The 24,558-nt window shown below is 46.8% G+C and overlaps 1 protein-coding gene across 5 annotated transcripts in view; it reads left to right on the top strand.

The window, feature by feature from the left end:
- Positions 1-24,558, top strand: part of zmym2 (zinc finger, MYM-type 2) — a 237,603-nt gene that overhangs the window by 79,237 nt on the left and 133,808 nt on the right. For 4 of the 5 annotated variants that reach the window (XR_011935198.1, XM_072476811.1, XM_072476814.1 and 1 more), the window contains exons 6-7: positions 12,187-12,367; positions 21,082-21,294. Coding sequence is in view for 4 of the 5 variants with exons in the window: in XM_072476811.1 (XP_072332912.1) it covers positions 12,187-12,367; positions 21,082-21,294 (394 nt within the window). In the remaining variant the exon portion in view is untranslated. The remainder of the gene's footprint in view (positions 1-12,186; positions 12,368-21,081; positions 21,295-24,558) is intronic. The other variant, XM_072476815.1, reaches the window with a different exon arrangement.

A 24,558-nucleotide genomic window follows, 5' to 3' on the forward strand; every position in this document is an offset into this window, starting at 1 on the left:
TCCTCTCCCCTTATTGCTTTTTTAGTTATCCTCTACTCGTTTTTAAAGGATTCCCAATCCTCTGGCTTCCCATTAATTCTCGCCACTTTGTATGCATTTTCCTTTGCTTTTATGCTGTCCTTGACTTCCCTCGTCAGCCATGGATGCTTTTCCTCCCCTGAGCATGTTTCCTCCTCCTTGGGATGAATTTCTGTTGTGCTTCCAGAATAACACACAAAAACTCCTGCCATTGCTGTTCCACTGTCTTCCCTGCTAGGCTCATTTTCCAATCAACTCTGGCCAGCTCCTCCCTCGTGTCTTTGTGGTTACCCTTATTTAATTGTAATACCGTTACCTCTGACTCCAACTTCTCTCTCAATCTGCAGGGTAAATTCTTTCATGTTGTGGTCACTGCTCCCTAAGAGTTCCTTCACCTTAAGTTCCCTAACCATGTTTGCCTCATTACACATCACCAAATCCAGAATTGCCTGTTCCCTAGTAAGCTCTACCACAAGCTCTACCACAAGCTGATTTTCCCAGTCCACCTGCATATTGAAGACCCCCTCATTATTGTGATATTGCCTTTTTTACATGCTTTCTCATTTTTTGGCCCACATCCTGACTACTGCTAGGGGGCAGAACCGAAAACCTTTTGACTCGGAGACTGAGCCAAGTCCGACACCTGGTGCTAGTATGAGTGTTGGAAAGTGTGGATGTTTTGAAGAAGTTTAGCTTACTCTTTGAGTGACTTGGAGATATGAGTGTCATGGAGATAGCATTTAGTTTCTCGTTAAACTATTTGCACTATTTACAAAGACATAGTAAGCACATGTTTGGTTCTATGGACACATCCTTGTTCTGTGTCTTGCTGTCTTCAAGCCTCTTAATAATTTGACACTGATGTCAAGTTTACAGAATCATTAATGTGATTGTCTAATTAACGTAACCATTAACCCTACAGAGGGCGGGAAAGGGGATCATGAAGTGTAGCAGCAAAATTAAAGAGGAACAATCTGTAAGCATGTAGTTAATTTCTGGAACAAAAATTACATAATTGACCAGACTTTTAATGTTTACTTTGACCATTAACTCAAAATAATTCAAAAAAATCATAAGTTCATAAGATATAGGAGCAGAATTAGGCCATTCGGCTCATTTGGTCTGCTTCATCATTCTATCACGGCTGATATGTTCCTCATCTGCTACCTACAATGTTGCAGACCAAGAGCTGGATTGTGAAATCAGCGAGAGCATCGCCTCCTTTGAACACATGACTTAGAATAGGAAGTAGGCAATTTAGCCTCCCGAGCCTAACGCCCTCAATGTGATCATGGCTGATCCTATCCTGGCCTCAACTCCACCGTCCTGCCAGTTCTCCATAACGCTTCAATCAATTGCCAATCATGTTTACGCTGTTGCTATATATTGATGCACAAACCTCATTTAATTTGTGTTTGAGCCCCAAAATGTTTTACTGACACTTATAAATGGCAAGGCCCCAAGAACAGTGCTGTTGGTCATATAAAGTTATAACATTTACCTCCAAAAATTGATACGTTTCATAGCTCACTTTTTTAATCCCAAATAATTAGCGACCGAAACTACTGTGGTTGAGTGCAATCGAGAAGAGCTTACCAGCAGCAAGCGTTGCGAATGAACATTTGACTCAAAAATAAACTACATACGCAGCCTTACTTGGGAGGGGAAATAATGTTGCCATTCACATAGACAACAACCAATCTGGACGAACCAAGGCATTTATGGGTAAAGCAGCAAAACCAATATGATAATCCAAATTCGTCTTTCAGTTTCATTTAAATTTAAATCATTTGGAAGCAACAATATTGTGATGGATGGGCAGTGGCATTAGGACTTTTTTAAAAAAATGTACTTTATTCCAAATGTGTAAAAACAACAGCAACATGTAAAATGCACTCTCCACAAAATCACGGCAGTTTGTACAGTTTTTGCCCTTATTACCTCCTCCCCTCCCCCACCCATTACGAGCAGCTCCTTCAACATTGCCATGAACAGCCCCCACCACATCGCAAAACCCTCTGCTGACCCCTCTCAACTCAAATTTAATCTTCTCCAACCAGAGAAAGTCGTACAAGCCCCCCAGCCTGGCCGCTAATCCCTACATCTGTTCCAACCTCCAATTTAGCAGATCATTCGCCAGGCAATCAGAGAAGTGAAGGCCACAACATCAGCCCCCTTCCCCTTCCACCAGCTCCGGCACTTCCGATACCCCAAAAATCACAACCATTGTGCCCGGCCTGAACTCCACCCCCACAATCTTAGATGGCGTCCCAAACACCACTTCCCAGTATGCCTCCAGCTTCTCGCAACCCCAAAACATGTGCGCATGATTCGCTGACTCCCGCCCACACTTCTTCCATTCATCGGCCACCCCTGAAAGAACTCGCTCATCCTCGCCTGAGTCATATGTACTCTGGATCAAGCTCAACCGCGTGCAGGAGGAAGTTTACTTCACCCTCGGCACCACCTCACACCACAGTTCCCAGTTTACCCCCACCCCCCCCAACTCCTTCTCCCATTTGTTCTTGATCCTCACCACCAGTATATGTTCCCAATCCTATCCTCCCCTAGCTCATCCGGCAGGAGCACTGGCCTGAATAAAGTGTATTCCGGCAACCTGGGAAATGCTCTCCCCTCTTTTCACTCTCTCCCTCCCCCATTTCTGTTTCTGCCTCTGTAACAGAGACCTCTTTACACTTGGCACCTTCCATGCCGATGTGAATTCCGAAATCAGTGGGCGCGATTCTCCGGAATAATGTCCAAGTGCTGTAGCGAGCTAGAGTTGCCACAGGTTTTCCGCCGCTCGGCCTGGCGAGGCCAGCAACAGTATTCACCGTTAATTGGTCCACTTAACGAGGCCTCACGGGCTCCCCGTCCCGAATGCCGCCTCGCCAGCTGATTTGCCGAGACCGTGCTTGCCAGCCCCTCTCTAACAAAGTTGTACTGCATTTAGGCTGCACTTACTCAGCCAACCACAGCCAGCTCGCATCAATGGCGCAGAAGAGGCCGGCTTCAGGTTTTGACGATACTGACCTGGGGAGGCTCATGGATGCGGTGGAGGCCAGGAGGGATGCCCTGTTCCCCCGAGGATCCCGTAGGGTGAACCACAAGGCAGCCAGTGCTGCCTTGAACGAGATAGCCAGCCGGCTGCCTCCGCCTCTGATGTGCATCCTGGGGACACCACTAGATGTAGTAGTAGAGCTACGCAGGCAAAGCACACTTGAGGATCACTGGGGGGTGGGGGGTATGGTAGGGAAGGGGTGAGAGGTGGATGGGGGGGGCGGAGATGCACCATCGGGAGAGTGGAGGCATATATTGAACAATAGACACCCTTGTGCACAACCAGTAGGAAGCCTCTGTCACGTTCTTCCGCAATGCATTGCCGCGTACAGGTGATGGGTATGAGCGAGCAGTCAGCAGACAGACAGGGGTCATATCATGGCATTGATTGAGGCGCACCACTGCCCAGCTCTCTCCGGGTTATCATCTCCCCCCCCCCCCCCGCCCTCGACAGTGACCCGCGGACAGTGCCGACACAGTCCCAGCACCCTGGACTTATGTGACATACCCTGGGAGGGTGGGAAATGGGGATGGTGGGTGGATAAGAATGCGACGATGGACCAGGCCACATCCTAGGTGAATCGGACCACCATGAGCGCCTTCCTGGCCCTCCAGGCTTGCCTAGTCCACTCCACCGCCGCCTTTCCTGCAGCCTTTGGCTGAGCCCAACGTTCCTTCCCGGCCTCTTCCTCCAGCCCCTGCTCGTCCGGGCTCTTCTTCATCCACTTTCCCCTCCTCCGAGATGGGCACATATTCCTCGTCACCAGCTTGTTGCCCCACTGCTGTGCAAGGTTGTAGAGGACGCAGCAGACGACAACAAAGCGGGCGACCCTCCGGGCAGTGTACTGGAGTGCACTCCGGAGCAGTCGAGGCATCAGAACCACATCTTGCGGAGTCCGATGCACCGCTCAATGGCAGTCCGGGTGGCTGCATGGGCCTCGTTGTAGTGGGTCTCCACTTCAGTCTTTGACCTCCTATTATAACCTGCCTGCTTACCATTGGCTGGGGACTAATGACAATCCCACAATCCTGTGGGAGTATGAGCGGAGAAACAATTAGTAAACTCCATGTATAAATAAAGCTGGCCAGTTTGGAACCAGCAGGAAGGAGTGTGCAGCAAGGGAAGTTGCTGCTGCTGTATATATATATATATATATATATATGTTATTGTAAATAAATGTTATTACTTTGTATCCTTAAAACTCGTGCTGGATTCTTCGTGGCCCTCAAAACTGGCGATGAGGGTTAAAGTGAATAGCTGTCTACACTGCTGAAGCCACCTCCCTGGAGTTTTGTTGGATACAGGTTGGAAGTTGTTTTCTATTATACCATGCCTCTGTACGGACGTTTGGATGTTTTTGAAGCTGTGCTGGAAAGCTGGAACCAGTACGCACGACGGATGCGTTACTATTTCCGGGAAAACAATATCACCAAAAACGAGCGCCAGGTGGTCATATTGCTCACCGCCTGTGGCCCGCATACGTTTGGGGTGATTAGGAGCCTTGCGTACCCAGCTGCACCGGACACCAAAACGTTTGATGAATTTAGTGGGGCAACATTTTAACCCAACCCAGTCCACGATAGTCCAGCGTTACCGGTTTAATACCGCTGAGAGGACCCCAGGAGAATCCCTTGCCGACTTTCTATCCAGGCTACGCAGGATTGCGGAGTACTGTGACTATGGTGAGACCTTGTCAGAAATGTTACACGACCGTTTGGTTTGCGGTATTAACAATGCGGCCACCCAGAGAAAGTTGTTAGCTGAGCCAACATTGACTTTTCAACAGGCCATTCAAATAGTATTGTCCCGAGAGAGCGCAGAACGAGGAGTGCAGGAGCTACAGGGAATGGAGGTGCATGCCTTGGGGCGCAACCCCTTCCGTCCGAAAACGGCCCCCCGCACTCCTGCAGTACCTTGGGCGAGGCGACGTCCGGATCGACGCCAGTGGCCGTCGGACATGCCTCCCCGAAGGGAGCCTTCTCCAGAGCCAATGGATGAGGAGCCATATCCGTGTCAGACTTGTAGGCGCCGAACCCGTCGCGGACGCCGGTCCTGGGGGCGCCAGAGGCACCGTCGTTCCGACCGAAACTGGGACCAGCCCATGGGCCGTACCTTCCATGTGGATGAACCCGCGGCAACTACTCCTGAGGACGTGGAGACGGAGGACGACTGCCTGCAGCTGCATTGTGTGGCAGCTCCCCGTGTGGCCCCCATTAAGGTGACAGTACGGATCAATGGTCACCCGCTTGAGATGGAGTTGGACACTGGAGCAGCGGTCTCCGTGATCGCCCAGAGGACATTCGACCGCATCAAGCAGGGTATACAGACCCTTACATTAACGGACTCACATGCCAGGTTGGCCACCTACACGGGGGAACCACTGGACATTGCAGGAACTCCAATGACCCCTGTTGTTTATGGATGCCAGGAGGGGCGTTTCCCACTTATCGTGGTGCGCGGCCATGGGCCCAACCTGTTGGTTCGGGACTGGTTGCACCATTTGCGGTTGCAATGGCAGCACATCCTCCAAACAGTTTCTGAAGGGTTGACTGAGGTGCTAGGACGATACCCAGATGTATTCCAGCCAGGTTTGGGGAAAATAAAAGGGGCCGTAGCCCGTATCCAAGCCGAACCAGGAGCCACGCCGTGCTATTTCCGGGCGCGCCCGGTGCCTTACGCCTTGCTCAAGAAGGTAGAAGGGGAGCTCACTCGTTTGGAGAGTTTGGGTATTATCAGGCCCATCCGTTTCGCTGACTGGGCAGCACCAATTGTACCTGTAATGAAGCCAGATGCCACAGTTCGCTTGTGTGGCGACTATAAACTTACAGTGAATACGGCTTCCCGACTCGACCGATATCCAATGCCTCGCATAGAGGATCTCTACGCGAAGCTTGCAGGCGGACTCTCGTTCACAAAATTAGATATGAGTCACGCCTACCTACAGTTGGAGCTGGACCCTGCCTCCCGACCATATGTAACGATTAATACACACCGGGGCCTGTATGAATATACACGGTTGCCCTTTGGAGTATCCTCTGCCTGCGCTATTTTTCAACGTGTTATGGAGGGCATTTTGAGAGGTTTACCATGTGTTGCTGTCTACTTAGATGACGTTTTGATTACAGGGACGTCGGAGCAGGAACATTTGGAAAATCTGGAGGCTGTCCTTGGACGCTTTTCGGAGGCTGGAGTCCGTTTACGTCGCACAAAGTGCGTATTTCAGGCAAAGGAAGTAGTCTACCTAGGTTATCGGGTGGACCGCGAAAGTGTGCACCCCGTCGCAGAGAAGGTGCGCGCGATTCAACAGGCCCCCGCCCCGATTGACACTTCGCATCTTCGTTCTTTTCTCGGTCTCGTAAACTATTACGGGAAGTTCCTCCCCAATCTGGCAACTACGCTGGCCCCGTAGCACCTTCTGCTAAAGAAGAATCACACCTGGGTTTGGGGTCAGCCGCAAGAAACCGCTTTCCGGCGGGTAAAGCAACAATTGTCATCGTCTGGGTTACTAACCCACTATGATCCTGGAAAGCCTTTGCCCGTCACATGTGATGCATCCCCGTATGGTATTGGGGCCGTCCTGTCCCCCAAGATGGAAAACGGGGCCGAGCGGCCGATAGCTTTCGCCTCCCGCACATTGACTGCAGCGGAGAAAAAGTACGCGCAGATCGAGAAGGAGGGCCTGGCAGTGGTTTTTGCGGTGAAACGCTTCCACCAGTATGTGTATGGCCGCCATTTCACTATCATGACTGATCATAAACCTCTGCTGGGACGTTTCAGAGAGGATAAGCCAATACCGCCCATTGCTTTCGCACGGATCCAGCGCTGGGCTTTGTTGCTTGCTGCATACGAGTATTCTCTGGAGCACAAACCAGGAACGCAGATAGCAAATGCCGGCGCACTGAGCCGATTGCCTTTATCGACCGACCCCATGTCGACCCCCCACGACCGGTGAGGTGGTTGCAACCCTAAATGTTATGGACACCTCGCCTGTCACGGCATCACAGATCCGTGAGTGGACCCAGACGGAGCCAGTCCTGTCAAAGGTTCGGCACATAGTCCTGTATGGTGGGCAGCATAGACAGCTCCCAGGCGAGTTGCGGGCATTTTGTTTATATTGGCGGGCATCAGAAGCTTCCGCCGGCCGCGCCCCTACATCACTGGGAATGGCCAGGGCGGCCTTGGGCGCGCTTGCATGCGGATTTCGCAGGCCCTTTTCAAGGATCCATGTTCCTTCTATTAATCGACGCCCAGTCTAAATGGCTAGAGGTGCATAAGATGCTGGGCACAACGTCCTGCGCAACAATTGAGAAGATGCGTTTGTCTTTTAATACGCATGGCCTCCCCGAGGTGCTGGTCACGGATAATGGCACTCCATTCACGAGTGAGGAGTTTGCGAGGTTCATGAAGATGAACGGCATACGCCATATCCGCACTGCCCCTTACCACCCGGCTTCAAATGGGTTGGCAGAGCGTGCAGTGCAGATATTCAAACGAGACCTAAAGAAGCAGTCTTCTGGATCAATGGACACGAGACTGGCTCGCTTTTTGTTTTCGTATAGGACCACCCCCCATGCGGTGACTGGGGTAGCTCCCGCAGAACTCCTAATGGGCCGGAGACTTCACACCCGCCTTAGTATGGTTTTCCTGGACATTGGCGCAAAAGTACGCCGCACACAAGAACGGCAGGGACAGGGTTTTTCTCGACATCGGCCGATTCGCCAGTTTGTGCCCGGTGACCCAATGTTCGTTCGGAATTTTGCTGGTGGTGCCCAGTGGGTTCCTGGCGTAATCTTTCGCCAAACGGGCCCTATATCTTACCAGGTGCAAGCCCAGGGTCGTCTCCAGCGCAAACATGTAGACCACGTTTGGTCCAGAAGACTATCCCTTCCAAAGATTCCCCACCCCTGGAGCTCATTGCTACAGCCACAGAGACCAGAGACAATGGAAGGTAGTGCTCACAATCTTCCTCTGATGCCTCACTCAAAGCCTGCGCAGGTCGTTACAGAACCGCGCGGAGATAGAGACTCTGACATGACGGAGGCAGCAGACTCTGACTCCGAGATGGAGACACCGGACGCATCAGAGGGGGAATCCTCGGGCCCACGGGCCGTGGATATACAACCGTTACGCCATTCATCACTGAAGCGCCGGTCTCTGTCTTGTTACACGCCGCCTGATCCAGCGCCGCGTGCAAATGGTGTCCGGCCTGCGGCAAAACGAGTCCGACGCCCTCCTTCGCCAGGGTCTTCGGTGGATTCCTTGGACTTTGGGGGGGGGAGGGATGTTATAACCTGCCTGCTTACCATTGGCTGGGGACTAATGACAATCCCACAATCCTGTGGGAGTATGAGCTTCCCCAATGAGGGGGGCGGAGAAACCATGAGTAAACTCCAAGTATAAATAAAGCTGGCCAGTTTGGAACCAGCAGGAAGGAGTGTGCAGCAAGGGAAGTTGCTGCTGCTGTGTGTGTGTGTATGTGTGTTTAACCTCCGTACCGGCGTCATTAGCCAGGTCATACAGTCATAGATTTTACAGTGCAGAAGGAGGCCCTTAGGCCCATCGAGTCTGCAGTGGATCTTGGAAACAGCACCCTACTTAAGCCCACGCTTCCACCCTATTCCCCTAACCTAGTAACCCACCGAACCTTTTTGGACACTAAGGGCAATTTATCATGGCCAATCTGTCTAACCCGCACATCTTTGGACTGTGGGAGGAAACCGGAGCACCCGGAGGAAACCCACGCAGAGGGAGAACGTGTAGACTCCGCACAGACAGTGACCCAAGCGGGAATCGAACCTGGGACCCTGGAACTGTGAAGCAACTGTGCTAACCACTGTGCTATCGTGCTGTCTTCAGCAGATATCCCTTATCCCCCAAGACCAGCCGACCATCCTGGGGGGCTCCTCAAAGGGAGCAGGATGACCGACTGCCCCAGGATGTATCGTCGTGCACACTCCCCGGGAAGCGGGCACACACATTCATTATCTGCAACTGGTCGCACATGAGTTGTATGTTGAGGGACTGGAACCTCTTTTGGTTAACATAGGACACCCCCAGATGGCCCGGTGAGCGCAGGGCAACTTGCCTGACATCCATGACTCCCTGGACCTGAGGCATCCCGGCGATAGCGGGGAAACCAGCTGTTCGGGCATCCTGTTGGGACTGGTCCTTGTCAAAAACAATGTAGTCTTCTGCCCGGGCATACCGGGCACTCGTGACATGCCGGGTGCACCTGTGGGCTGTGGCCTGCGAGACACCACACAGGTCCCCCCTCCAGCCCTGGAATGATCCCATGACATAAATGTTCGGGGCTGCAGTGACCTTGGCCGCCACAGGAAGTGGATGTATTTCTCCTTCATGTGGTGTCAAATCCGCGAGGATATGGCACAGGTGTTGTACCGTCTCCTTGTTGAGGCAGAGCCTCCTGCTGCACGCGCTGTCCATCATTTGTTCGAATAATCGTGGGCCATCATGGGACTCTCCTCTGGGTCTCTCTCTGGCCTGATGGGCGGCCGGGCCCCTGGGTATGGGGCGGGGTCCGGCAAATGAGCCACTGCCTCGGGCATCTGCAGACGCTGCTGATGCCACCTTCTCCAGCGTCTGGCCGCATCGCGTAGCACCAGCATCACTCGGTCAATGGTGAATGACAGGCCATTGGATGACGGGTGGCTTGCGTCAGTTGTATGGAAATCACAGAATCATAGAACTTTCAGTGCAGAAGGAGGCCATTCGGCCCATCGAGTCTACACCGGGTCTTGGAAAGAACACCCGACGTCAGCCCACGCCTCCACCCTATCCCAGTAACACCATCTAACCTTTTTTGTGGACACTAAGGGCAATTTAGATTGGCCAATCCACCTAACCTGCACATCTTTGGACTATGGGAGGAAACCGGAGCACCCGGAGGAAACCCACGCACACACGGGGAGAAGGTGCAAACTCCGCACAGTCACCCGAGGCTGGAATTGAACACGCACAGACAGTGATCCAAGCCGGGAATTGAACCTGCGACTCTGGAGCTGTGAAGCAACTGTGCTAACCACTGTGCTACCATGCTGCCCCTGGGCTTAAGTGGTGAAAATTGTTTTTTTGCCACGCTACGGCGGGATTCCGAATTTGCCTATGGGACCGGGCTGGTTTCATCACAAACTGGTGCCTGACGCGGTTCCTGGTTTTGGCACCTCCCGCTTTTCACCGGCTTCATTACGCTTGAGCACGAGTGAAACTGAGGCCGGAAGATTGCGCCCAGACTCCCGACTTCTGGAAGAATGCCCTGGGGAGAGAGATCGGGAGGCTCTGGGAAACAAACAGGAACCTTGGCAGCACATTCATCTTCACCACCTGTACCCTCCCTGCCAGTGTCAGGTGTAATGTATCCCATCTCTTTAAAAACTCTCCACCAACGTTGTCAAATTCCACCTGTGCATCGTAGCCCATTCCCTCATCACCTGAATCCCCAAATACCTAAATTTTTCTTTGAACGACACTTGCCACAAGGACTGTGTAGAACAGACATACCCATGCCAGGAACTTCGGGCCAAAACCAAACTTGCTCCAAATTGCAAATAAATACCTCCGCTGCACCAGATCGAAGGCCGTCTCCGCATCCATAGAAACAATAACCTCCGGCACCTGCTCCCGACAGAGTCATAACTACATTAAACAGCCTGATGTTGCTAGTGTCATAATATCCATGCATGTATATAATGAAGTGCAGACAGGCAGTGATTGACACACAGGATGACCAGTAAGCACACAGCACAGTGCAGCCAATCACCAGACATGGCACCACTATAAAGCCAGAGGGCACTAGGTTTCCCGCGCTCTCTGGACCCAGCCACTGAGACAGTCAGAGTCCACGAGCTAGCACAGTGCAAACACCATGCGATAGCTAGTGAGTCTGGTCTGGCTACTACAAGGTCTCCAGTCAGTTCAGTATAGGGTCGACCCACAGTTAAATATGTATGTTCTATCGTTCAATAAAACAGTGTTGGATCTTCTACAGTGTTAGAGGTCTGTTACTCGCATTGCTGCATCAAGTGCAGTCCACACCAAACCGACCTGCCTAACACATCAGCTAGAGAGCTACCCGCCCTTTACAAAACCACTCACTGTATGGCCGCCCACAGTAGGATTTTTCTGTTGAGTTTTTAAAAATATATGTTCACTTTATTCTCCGATATAAACAAAATAGGGAGTCAATCACCTACTTATTTCTTGTCTCATTGTCTTGAGTAATGATAGATCTGGAAATCTAGCGACTGAAAGTTAAATAGAATTGAAATGTTGAAACTTTGTCCTCCACATTACTTTGAAATAATTCTTGAAAAAAAAGTCTCAAACCCTATTTGAGCAGAACTAATCTTCTATTTGCACTCTGAATCCTACTGATGCAAATTGTGAAATCATGTGGACTGCACATGCTCAAGATGACAGCATCTATCCTCTCTGTCAATTGCTGCAGGGAGAATTAATCTCTTTGCTACAGTGTGGGGTATTTTCTCTTCGCTACACGGTAAGCTACCATGTAAGAGACTAATTGTACTTTATCATTCAATGGAACATTTTTGCTGAGGACTTGAGGTGACGATTTAAGTTCTCGCTGTATCCTTTTGAAAAAAATCCTCGAACTGGCCATGCTTATTTTAGGTGCTTTGACATCGACTTCCAAGTTCTGAGACAAGTAGGGAAGGACCCGGAACAACCAAATAGAAAAACAGTGCAACCTTCTTCAAAATCAAACACATAACAGAGGCAGAGAGGAAATGCATGGAGAGGAAATCCTGAGTCAATATTCGACCAACACTATTGTCTGCACTACCCTGTCCTATTTGCAATAGAACCTTCTGGGTGCAGGTCAGCCTTAGCAGTCCAGCAGAACCCGACCCAAGATGATAAACATGGTCTTCATTGACTTGAAGGCTGAACAGATTTTATAATGAAAATATAATTGAAAGCAGTTTAGTTGAAAATATATCTGTTAGGTTTGTAACGGGTGCATAGTTACTATTCCTTTTGTAAGACCCATCTATCGCTCCAACCTTTCATTTCAAATGATTTTTATATGATTTTGATGTACTAATGAAACTTGTTATCTTATTTCGCAGAGAGATAACTAATATGAAGGGAACAATTGTTGCACAAGTAGATTCCAGTGAAACATTCCAGGAATTTTGCAGTGCGTCCTGCCTGTCTTTTTATGAAGACAAACAAAATGCTCCAGCTCATACAAGTCATGTTACCCAAGGAAATTATGGGAAATGCACCATTTGTGGCAAAATGACTGAGGTATGCTTTATTTTTCAAAAGTTCATTATATTTGAATCGTTGAACCTAACCTTTTTTTCACATCCATAGAATCCCGACAGTGCAGGGGGAGTCAGTCGACCCATTGAGTCTGCAGCAACCCTCCGAAAGAGCATTCTGGCTAGGCCCACTCCCTGCCCTATTCCACACACTCACCCATGGCTGGAATCAAATCCGGACCCCTGGTGCTATGAGACATCAGTTTAACCACTGTGCCACCATGCCGTCCTGTAGTTTGTTTTCTACAAATTAGAATTACACGTAACAGACTCTTCAACCCATTCGGTCCATGCTGGTGTTTATGCACCACGCCTGCTTCCTCCCATTCTTCCCCATCTAACTATAACAACATAACCCCTTCTACTCACTCCTATGTTTATCCAGCTTCCCCTCAAATGCAGTATGTACTGTTTGCATATTCCCTGTGGAATTAAGTTCCACATTCTCACCACCCTATGCAAATAATTATTTTAGAATCTTGGCAGGCTGAGGGGATAGGGGAACCGGGAAGCCCAAGTCTTGGTGCACTTTGGCAGGCTGGTTGGCAAGGACGCAGCAGAAGCATGAGTCACAACAGGGTTCAGCAGGCAGGGAAGGAGGAGCAGTGGAGCCCAAGTCTCAGTGTGGTTCGCAGGCCAGATGGGGAGGAGCAGCGGGAGCCAAGTCTCATCAGCTTGTGTCAGGTGGTGGGAAGGGGATGTAGATGGGTTAGGGAGGGGGCCGTTGAGTGTATGAGGGAAAAGGGGGTTTCAAAGGGAGTCGGGTGTGCTGGGGAGGGGGGAAAAAGAGATGCTGGGAAGCAGGATATGTGTGGTGGGTGAGTTGCTGTGTTGCTTCGTTGCTGTTTTGTTTTGCTGGCATCTGCTGTCAGGTTAATTTTCTGATGTATTCTTCCATGGGATATGAGCTTTTCTGGCAAAGCCAGCATCTGTTGCATATCCCTAATTGCCCTTGGTGGTGGTGGTGTTTTAAAATTGGGTCAGCTACCCTTCACCCTACTGTGTGCTTTCAGTCTTCCAGCCAGCATGCTATCCATACTACTTGTCAACAGACAATTCATTAGCCTATTATATGGCTCCTTAGAACATAGAACATTATGCAGTACAGGCCCTTCGGCCCTCGATGTTGCGCCGACCTGTGAAACCACTCTAAAGCCCATCTACACTATTCCCTTATCGTCCATATGTCTATCCAATGACCATTTGAATGCCCTTAGTGTTGGCGAGTCCACTACTGTTGCAGGCAGGGCATTCCACGACCTTACTACTCTGAGTAAAGAACCTACCTCTGACATCTGTCCTATATCTATCTACTCTCAATTTAAAGCTATGTCCCCTCGTGCTAGACGTCACCATCCGAGGAAAAAGGCTCTCACTGTCCACCCTATCCAATCCTCTGATCGTCTTGTATGCCTCAATTAAGTCACCTCTTAACCTTCTTCTCTCTAACGAAAACAGCCTCAAGTCCCTCAGTCTTTCCTCATAAGATCTTCCCTCCATACCAGGCAACATTCTGGTAAATTTCCTCTGCACCTTTTCCAATGCTTCCACATCCTTCCTATAATGCGGCGACCAGAATTGCACGCAATACTTCAAATGCGGCCGCACCAGAGTTTTGTACAGCTGCAACATGACCTCATGGCTCCGAAACTCAATCCCTCCACCAATAAAAGCTAACACACCATACGCCTTCTTAACAACCCTCTCAACCTGGGTGGCAACCTTCAGAGATCTATGTACATGGATTCAATATGTACCTTATTCAAGGTTTTGTTGAATTTTTTATAATTTGGTCTTGTTTAAGCTCCTTTGTCTTCAAAGAATCAAGAAGTTGGTCAAACAAGCAAGACATTTCCACTTGGAATAAATACTGACTATTCATTATTATTTATTTATATTATAAAACTTTGGTTTCTAGATTTTTAAAACATCTCCTTTGTCAGGAGTTTTAATACTTTTGTGACCATCAATGTCATTGTCCTTTGCTTTGCATGGACAGAATCCAGCAAGGTCATGTTCATTTGTTAGTATGGACTTCATACTCTTTTACATGCACTGACTACATTGAATGTTGAAATACTGAGGTAGCTTCGGTAGAATGTTATCTGTCCTTCCTTATAAATATTTTTTGCACCCTCTACAATGCCTTTAGATTTTTTTAAATATGGCACCGGAACTGATCCATATGGGACAATCCCCCCCCCCCCCACCGCCCTCTCCCTTTCACCACTCTGAATAGCTACTCTTCACCCTACTCTGCTGTATTTATTTATATTATAAAACTTTGATTTCTAGATTTTTAAAACATCTCCTTTATCAGGGGTTTTATCACTTTTTGGACCATCAGTGCGAAGCTGATTCTTCCCTGGATAGATTATACCTCCTTCTTAACCTTGGGTAGAATGTTATTTGTCTTCTGTCAATAAACCTTTTCCAAAAAATGATTAATCCATGTAATAGTGAGTCATATTTTGACATTTTTAACGTCGAATAAAATGAAATAATGTTTTATTAATCAAACTCCCACAATTTTGTTTTAATATTTTTTTTTTTAAACTTGTAATTTAGTAGCTTTTAAGGAAAATGTGTTGATTGGTAGTTGGTAATTGGCTTGGTTGGTAAAGCTTTCATCTGAGTAAGAGGATTCTGGTTTGAAGCTCCAATCCAGGACCTAAATGTGTCATCTAAATTTGCACTCCAATTCAGTAAAGAAGGAGTACAGGATTGTCATACTTTCTGTCTCTTCGTATGACATGAGCCCAAGTCCTATCTGCCTGCCAGATCGCAGATTGCCGCCGCACTGTTTGAGGATGAGCATAGAACATAGAACATTACAGCACAGAACAGGCCCTTCGGCCCTCGACGTTGCGCCGACCTGTGAAACCACTCAAAGGCCCATCTACACTATTCCCTTATCATCCATATGTCTATCCGATGACCATTTGAATGCCCTTAGTGTTGGCGAGTCCACTACTGTTGCAGGCAGGGCATTCCATGCCCTTACTACTCTGAGTAAAGAATCTACCTCTGACATCTGTCCTATATCTATCTCCCCTCAATTTAAAGCTATGTCCCCTCGTGCTCGACATCACCATCTAAGGAAAAAGGCGCTCACTGTCCACCCTATCCAAACGGGGAGTTTTGGATCTTCAATTTTGCACTCGTGTCCCCCATCCCTTAAATCATTAGTTTATTTCATTATTTGTGAATCTTGTGTGCAAAATAAGTGGTCCATTTTTAATAACATCAAGTCTTCCATTTCACAGAGCAGCTCATTTTTTAGAGAGATTTGAGGTGTTAAGGAGATAGAATCCATGCAGTGCAGAGGGAAGGCATTCGGTCCATTTAGTCTGCACCGGCCCTTGGAAAGAGCAGCCTCCTTAAGCCCACTTCTCTATCTTATCCCAGTAACCGCACCTAACCATTTGGATTGGATTTGTTTATTGTCACGTATACCAAGGTACAGTGAAAAGTATTTTTCTGCGAGCAGCTCAATAGATCATTAAGTACATGACAAGAAAGTAAAAGAAAAGAAAATACATAATAGGGCAACACAAGGTGCACCATGTAACTCTATAAAAACCAGCATCAGGCGAAGCATACAGGGGTGTAGTGTTAATCAGGTCAGTCCATAAGAGGGTCGTTTAGGAGTCTGGTAACAGCAGTGAAGAAGCTGTTTTTGAGTCTGTTCGTGCGTGTTCTCAGACTTTTGTATCTCCTGCCCGATTGGAAGAGTGAGTAAGCCAGGTGGGAGCGGTATTTGGTTATGCTGCGGGGCAAATGCACTGTTAGCATTCATGTCGAGAGGGTGAGAATACAAGAGTAGGGATGTACTGTTGAGGCTCTAAGGCTCTGGTCAGACCCCATTTTGAATATTTGAAACTGCAAGCAGTTTTCTGCTACGTATCTAAGGAAGGATGTGCTGGCCTTGGAAACGGTCCGGAGGAGGATCACAAGAACTTGTCATGTAAGGAGCGGTTGAGGACTCGGTCAAGAGTTTAGAAGGATCGGGGGAATCTCATTGAAACTTTCAGAATAGTGTAGCCACCTGGGTTGGTCACTTCCTGACTTAAAATGGAGAACCGCAAAGACTGAAGGGAAATTCAGCCAACACAGGCAAAATTGAGCAAGTGCAGAAATCATGTGTATTGAAACTTGCAAAAACCAGACAGCACTGAAACCAGCAGCCATCTGCATAGTAATGAGCGATTCCAAGGCACAATCGCAACACGCAAGGTGAATAAAGCCAAGCCAGACTCCTCGGCGCCAGCAGGAGCCAAGACAAAGGAAGGCCAACGGACATTTAGGGACCGCTCAGCGATCAGGGAACAACTCCAGTATTGGAGAAATCGATCCAAATGATTGGAATGCAGTCCAATCATTTGGAACCAGGTACGGGGTCCGCCCCGAAGGGCGGGAAGCCCCTGGGGACTATAAAGTAAAGCCCCCAAGTTCAAATCGTCCTTCTTTGGCAGGGTCACTCAGCAACTTGAATCAACCCATGAGAGTGACCTGTCCAAGCTGCCGCATCAACCAAGTAAGTCTCCAGTCAATGCTCGCTACGAGATAGGCGCTCCTAGCTACAAGTCCATACCAGCTTTTGAATCCTGCAGACTCCGGACCTGAACAAAAGGCCATTTGTTCCCCTGATCTGGTGGGCCAATTCCGAAGCTAAGTATAGGCCTTTTAGTGATAGAGAATAGTCTAGAAAGTAGAGTTTATGCATGAGTAGTGATTTACTGTGTATAATAAATGTGTTTTGATTTGAATCTTACTAATTGGTGTGTTGAGTTATTGATCATTACTTGAACTTGAACCTCGTGCCGGTATCATAAAGATACCTGGCGACTCGAGAGCAAAGGTTAAACAAACAGAGCAAATTACGAATTAAGAGCCAACCAAAACTTAGCAACAATACTGGGAGGCCAAGATAGAGTGGATGTGAAGAGGATGTTTCCACTATAGAGGAAACTAGAACCTGAGGGCACAATCTCAGACTGAAGGGACAATCCTTTAAAACTCAGCCAGAGAGAGGTGAATCTGTGGAACTCATTGCTGCAGAAGACTGGAGGCCAAGTCACGGAGTGTCTTTAAGATCGAGGTAGGTAGATTCTTGTTTAATAAGGTAATCCGGGAGAAGGCAGTTGGTAGGCCGGATGGCCTAATTCTGCTTCTTTGTCTTATGGTCTCTGGAGAAGAGTGGTCACAATATGATTTTGTATTGAATTTGAGAATGATATATTTAAGAACAAAACTAAGGTCCTAAATTTGAACAAAGCAAACTTGGTATGGGGCAAGTTGACTCAGGTAGATTGGGAAACTAGATGTAAAGATCTGGTGAGCAGTGGTAAATATTTAAAGAAGTAAAGTTCGATCCTGGCCCCGGATCACTGCCTGTGTGGAGTTTGTACATTCTCTTTGTTTCTGCATGGGTCTCCCCCCCACAACCCAAAGTTGTGCAGGGTAGGTGGATTGGCCACGTTAAATTGCCCCTTAATTTGGAAAAAATAATTGGGTACTCTTTTTAAAAAAAAAAAAAAAAAAAAAAAAATTTTTTTTTTTTTTAAAGAAAAAAAAAAAGATAATTAAGGTATATGGGAATAGTGCAGGAAGGTGGAGCAATAATCTTTATTAGTGCATCAAGCAGGCTTACATTAACACTGCAATGATGTTACTGTGAAAATCCCTTAGTCGCCACACTACACTCTGACGCCTGTTCGGGTACACTGAGGGAGAATTTAGAATGTCCAATTCACCTAACAAGCACGTCTGTTGGGACTTGTGGGAGGAAACCGGAACACCCGGAGGAAACCCACGCAGCTACGGGGAGAACGTGTAGACTCCACACAAACCGATTCCCAAGCTGGGAATCGAACCCAGGTCCCTGGCGCTGTGAAGCAAGTGCTGACCACTGCTACCGTGCCGCCCTTGTGGTAGAAGATCAGTTGTGTTTTCATTGAATGACAGAGTGGGTTGGAAGGACCAAATTGCTACTCCAGCTCCTATTTCTCAACATGTTGCCAAGAAGAGTAGTTAGCCTGAGGATTGGGACCATTCTGGAGTTCAGCAACGGATGACCTGGAAATTTATACTAGAAAAGAGAATGAGGGTAAAGTAGCCAGAAAAAAAATGTATTGTAACTGCTTCTGTCGGTGTGCAAAAAGGAAGTAAATTAGCAAAAGCAAATGTGGGCTCCATAGAAGCAGAGGCAGGAGAAATTTAAATGAGAGTAGAAAAATGGAAAAACTAACATTTTGTATCTGTCTTCAGGGTAGAAAACACAATAAATTTCAGGAAATAATGAGGAACAAACGGTCCAGTAAATATATTCGGATTAAGGGTCATTGCATAATTTCAGACTGAACTAGGAAAATGTTGCAAGGAAAAGTGCTTTGGACCTCAGCAATTCACATCCATAATGACCTAGGTGAGGGAATCGAGTGTAATGTATCCAAGTTTGTTGACAATATAAAGTTGGGTTGGAAAAGAAGCTTTGGGGAAGAGACAAAGAGGCTACAAAAGGAAGTAGATACATTAAGTGCATGAGTAAGAATATCGCAGATGAAATTTAAAGTGAAGGTGTGATCCACATTAGTAGGAAATGTAGAAAAACAGAATATTTTTAACATGTTGAACAACTGGGACTTGTTTTAGAGTTTCCTTGTATGCATTTAGGAGTGCAAGTGGTATTTTGGTTGTTAGCCATTAACAGATTAATTGGAATTATGAATAAAGAAGTGTCACTAATTATATAGGACCTCTTGGAGTATTGTGTGCAATTTTGATCACCTAGCTGAACAAAGGCTCAGCGATGATTCAAAAGCACAGGAAGGTAAAATAAAAACAAAAAATGTGGGGTGTGCTCAGCAGACCAGGCAGCATCGTGTTGAGACAATTAGTTAAGGTTTCAGGCATGATAGCACAGTGAAAGTACTGTTGCTTCACAGCGCCAGGATCCCAGGTTCGATTCCCAGCTTGGGTCACTGTCTGCAGAGTCTGCGGGTTCTCCCCGTGTCTGTGGGCTTCCTCCCTCAAGTCTCAAAAGACGTTGGGTATTTTGGACATTCTGAATTCTCCTTTCATGTACCCGAACAGGCACCGGAATGTGGCGACTAGGAACTTTTCACAGTAACTTAATTTCAGTGTTAATGTAAGCCTACTTGTGACAATAAAGACTTCTTTAAAAAAAAAGGTCGGTGACTTCATCAGAGGTGGAGTTAAGGTAGATGGTCAACCATGATCTTATTAAATGGTGAAGCAGGGTCAAAGGACCGCAGAAATTATTCATGCTCCAGTTTCTTAACTTCCGAGAACACGTGTGATGTGGCATTACTGGTCCAAATCATTTTCTTAATAAAATAATAGTGTTTGGGAAGGAACACCAAGGCTGTTTAACCTCAACAATCAGATGAGTGTCATAAGCTGCCTGTTCTATACTGGCCAAGTCTCGAAAGAGAAAGCAGCCTAAGTGATGTCTGCTTATTTATTTTTGTGATGGCATTTGGTCTCCTGGAGAGTAACATTCTGTGATGTTTACATAGATTACATAGAACATACAGTGCAGAAGGAGGCCATTCGGCCCATCGAGTCTGCACCGACCACTTAAGCCCTCACTTCCACCCTATCCCCGTAACCCAATAACTCCTCCTAACCTTTATGGACACTACGGGTAATTTAGCATGGCCAATCCACCTAACCTGCACGTCTTTGGACTGTAGGAGGAAACCGGAGCACCCGGAGGAAACCCACGCGGACACGGGGAGAACGTGCAAACTCCGCACAGACAGTGACCCAGCGGGGAATCGAACCTGGGACCCTGGCGCTGTGAAGCCACAGTGATAATCACTTGTGCTACCGTGCTGCCCATGTTATGGGCTAGTTGTATTGTTTTTACGACCGCACCCTCCATTTTCTATTTAGTAAGCAAAGTAGCAGTCAGGTGGACCCAGTGAGAAAACAAACTACCTTAATGTTATTGGAACCAACTGCTGAAGAAAAATGAACAAACTACTGTAAATGGTAACCTAAATCTTTTATCGACTCTCATCCACGACTGAGTATTTAAATAGTGAATGTAAATCATTTTAAGGAACTTTCTATTTCTCTCTTTCCCCCCCCCCCCCGCCCCAACACTTTTGCCAAAACTTTTGTAAAGTCACCACAGTCCCAAATGGCCTTCGGCTGCCATCCCCATTTGAGGGGGAGAGCTGAATGGTGGTGATTTCACCTGAGGATACCACACCTCAAGCGAAAGGCAAGGTTGAGAAGATGGGCCCTTATGAATAATTTTAGCCGGTACGAGAATTGAAACCGTGCTGTTGGTCTCCCTCTGCATCACGAACCAGCTAACCAGCCAACTGAGCTAAGCTGGCCCCTGTTATATACATGAATTGTGCTGCTGGATGGTGGAAATAATTTTGAAAATTGCTTCTGCTATGCTTTATGCACCAACACCTAGCTTGACATGATTGGCAGGGTCTTGGACTGGTTGTCCACTTCCTCTAATTACTACACTTGGGAACTAGGGACTATATGGAACCAGTTTGCTGCAATCATTCAATTTTTATTTCTGAATGTTAAACCTTAAAGGATCTTTGCCAATTATTTGAATGCAAGCTGAGGAAGTAACTGTTAAAATGTGCATACAAAATCTGGCACATAATTTACAAGATGATATTAATTCACATTTTTTTATAGATTCGACATGAAGTAAGCTTTAAAAATTTCGTCCACAAACTTTGCAGTGACGGTTGTTTCAACAAATATAGACAAGCGAATGGACTTGTAATGAACTGCTGCGATCAGTGTGGGATATACTGTTATAATAAAGGATCTGGAAACCACTTTCTTTTCCATGATGGCCATCACAAAAGATTCTGTAGTCCTAGATGCCTCAATGATTTTAAACAGGTAATTTGTTCGCTGTTTTGTGTCTGTTGAACCGATGAACATGTGCAATCATCGTTTGTAATTCAAAAACTAGAACAAATTACAAGTAGTTTATGATTATAGGTGTATAAACCAATCTACGTAATTTGGTAAATACTTGGAGGTGGTTTTAATACATCGGCCAGATCTTTAACCTGGAAAATCTTCAGTTTTATAGTTTTTAAAGAATTTGCCAAGTGGCAGTGTTATTACAGACAACTGATTTTTAAAAAGTGATTGAAGCCTCCAGTAACTACTACATCAGCATCAAGATTCAAGCTAAGGGTAGTATTATAATTTACTGTGTTCCTTTTTTAATTCATTCATGAGACTTCAGCGTCGATGGCTAGACCAGCATTTATTGCCCATCCCTAATTTCCCTTGAGAAAGGTGGTGATGAGCTGCCTTCTTGAACTGCTGCTGCGCATGTGGTGTAGATATACTGACAGTATCGTCAGAGAGGGAGTTCCAGGATTTTTCCACAGCCACACTGAAGGAATGGCGATATATTTTGTCAGGTTGGGGAGTAGCAAGGAGGGGGGGAGATTCCACATGGTGGTGGTGTTGTTACGACACCTGGGCTAGTGCACAGTCAATTCCAGCCCCACTTGTCAGAAGACAAGTGACTTAACCAATAGTTCTTAGATAAATACCCAAAGTCTTTGGCCCTTGGCTGCCCAGTAATTACAATTGCCAGGTTTGTAAATGTAAGCACAATTACTTTTGATTCATAACAAGAACTGTAATGAAATATGCATGAAGTACAACTGGCTAACTAATATTTAATTCCACGCTTTAAATATCTCCCACCCTCCCTCCCTCTCTCTCTCTCTCTCTCTCTCTCTCTCTCTCTCTTTTTAATATATATATATATATTTTATATATATATATATATATATATATACACACGTATGCACAAGTCAGACAAACACAGAGGGGAAGAAAGGGGGTAAAAAAATCATAAGTAAAAGGAAAAGAGATGGTTGTTTTCAGCACCGTACTCTTAATACTCTACTTTCAGTCTGAGGCTTTTCTGTCGATTCATTCAGGCCTCTGTAGTTTCAGAGATACAGCATTCACAGCCTTTCTGGAGAAAGAGGATCCACCTGCTTTGTTTGGCCCTTGTTCTGCACTGTAACCAATTGCTTATTTGTAGGTGAACTTTGTCAATTATTCTTTTTGTCTACTGTGTACGTTCCCTTGGCCGCAGAAAAATACTTTTCACTGTACTTCGATACATGTGACAATCAAACAATCCTGGTTTACAGGCAATAATGATTTTCCTGTAGATTCATTCATTCAGGTTCTCTGCAGTTCCGGAAATACAACACGCAGCCTTTCTGGAGGAGAGAGAGTCCTCATCCCTCATCCAGCTTCCAGGAGTCAAATTGAGCTCCTTGGGACTCTGAAAACCATTTCACTAGGACAGGATTGAGTCACCACCTGCTACTGGGTAGAGTACAGCCTTTTAGGTCAATTCATTGCCCCCCCCCCCCCCCGCCAATTAATCAAATCGAGTCCCACCCCATCTCTCTAGTGTCGAAAAATCTGAAGCTTCTGTTCAAAACTAGCAGAGTGTTCTCTCCTGTAACTTCTGAATTCCTCATTCTCTTTGCTGCTTGATTTAAAGATTAATCATTAATCAGCCATGGATCAAAAATGGTAACAACAAAATAAAAGCAAGGGGAGTAAAGGGAACAAACAGGAAGGACCCTCGCATATCTCCCTCCCTATTATATATGTTCTCTTCTCATTCTCTACATTGGTAACTCGTCAACCCTTAAACCTGTGACAAAATATCCGCATTCATATTATCCTTTCCGGGAATGTGTATAATTTTAATATTGAACTGTTGTAATAATAAACTCCCAACGGAATAGTCTTACATTCTTGGTTTCAAAATTCTGTAAAAACGCAAATCGATTATGGATTGTCATGTCAGACATATGCTCCGAAGTGCTAAAGGGATAGTAGCAAAGCTAAGGCTTCCTTTTCAATGGTTTGGCACAGACGTGAATTTTTTGAAAAATATCCTACTGGCGCCTCTATTCCTGTAGTAACACTACCCCTACCCCCAGGTCCCTGGCATCTGTTGCCATTTTAAATGGTCCGGAAAAGTCTGGGACGGCCAACACCGGTTCGCTTATTAAGATGGCCTTCAACTTCTCAAACGCCTCTTGGTAGTGTGTGGACCACACCATTTTTGCTTGCTTCCTAGCCCATTGGTTAAAGGTACCGCTGTAGTACTGAAGTTCGGTACAAATTTCTTTTAGCATCTGCACATACTCCGGAAACTCAATTTCCCATTTTGTTTTGGGAGCGGGAAAGTCCAACAATGCCCTTACTTTGGCCGTTCTGAGCACCACTGGCACCTGTTAAACCACATGCCTAAATAGGTGACTTTTGCCTTGGCAAACTCGATTTTGGCCAAATTAATTACTCGCCTGATCAACTCTAGTTGTATGAATAGCTCCTCCAGTTACTCCATATGTTCTTTCCACGTCTCACGATACACTACCGCATCATCCAAGTAGACCACATGGTTAAGCATCCCAGCCACTACTTGGGACATAAGTCGTTGGAAAGTTGCTGGTTCATTTTTGAGTCCAAGCGTCATTACCTTGCATTGAAGCAACCCTTGGGGCATTGCAAAAGCCGATATCTCCCTCGCCCTGGGTGTTAATGGGATCTGCCAATAACCTTTAAACAGATCAATCTTTGACAGGAAGGAGGCACTACCTATTCTATCAATGCAGTCCTCCAATCTTGGAATTGGACATGAATCTCATTTGGTGGTGGCAATTGTTTTTCAGTAATCTATGCAGAACCGCGTGGCTCCATCCGGCTTGGGCACTAATACTACCTGCAAGCTCCAAGTATTCTGACTGGGCTCAATTAAGACATTTTTCAGCATGTATTGGATCACTGTCTTTAGCTGAGTTAGTTTTCGTGAATTCGGCCAGTGGCTAGCACTGTGGTTTCACAGCGCCAGGGTCCCAGGTTTGATTCTCCGCTGGGTCACTGTCTGTGCAGTGTCTGCATGTTCTCCCCGTGTCTGCGTGGGTTTCCTCCGGGTGCTCCGGTTTCCTCCCACAGTCCAAAGACGTGCGGGTTAGGTGGATTGGCCATGATAAATTGCCCTTCGTGGCCAAAATGGTTAAGAGAGGTTATTAGGTTACGGCGATGGGGTGGAAGTGAGGGCTTAAGTGGGTCGGTGCGGATGGGCCGAATGGCCTCCTTATGCAC

This window comes from Scyliorhinus torazame, chromosome 15, assembly GCF_047496885.1.
Source record: "Scyliorhinus torazame isolate Kashiwa2021f chromosome 15, sScyTor2.1, whole genome shotgun sequence".
In the NCBI taxonomy this organism is placed as follows: domain Eukaryota; kingdom Metazoa; phylum Chordata; class Chondrichthyes; order Carcharhiniformes; family Scyliorhinidae; genus Scyliorhinus; species Scyliorhinus torazame.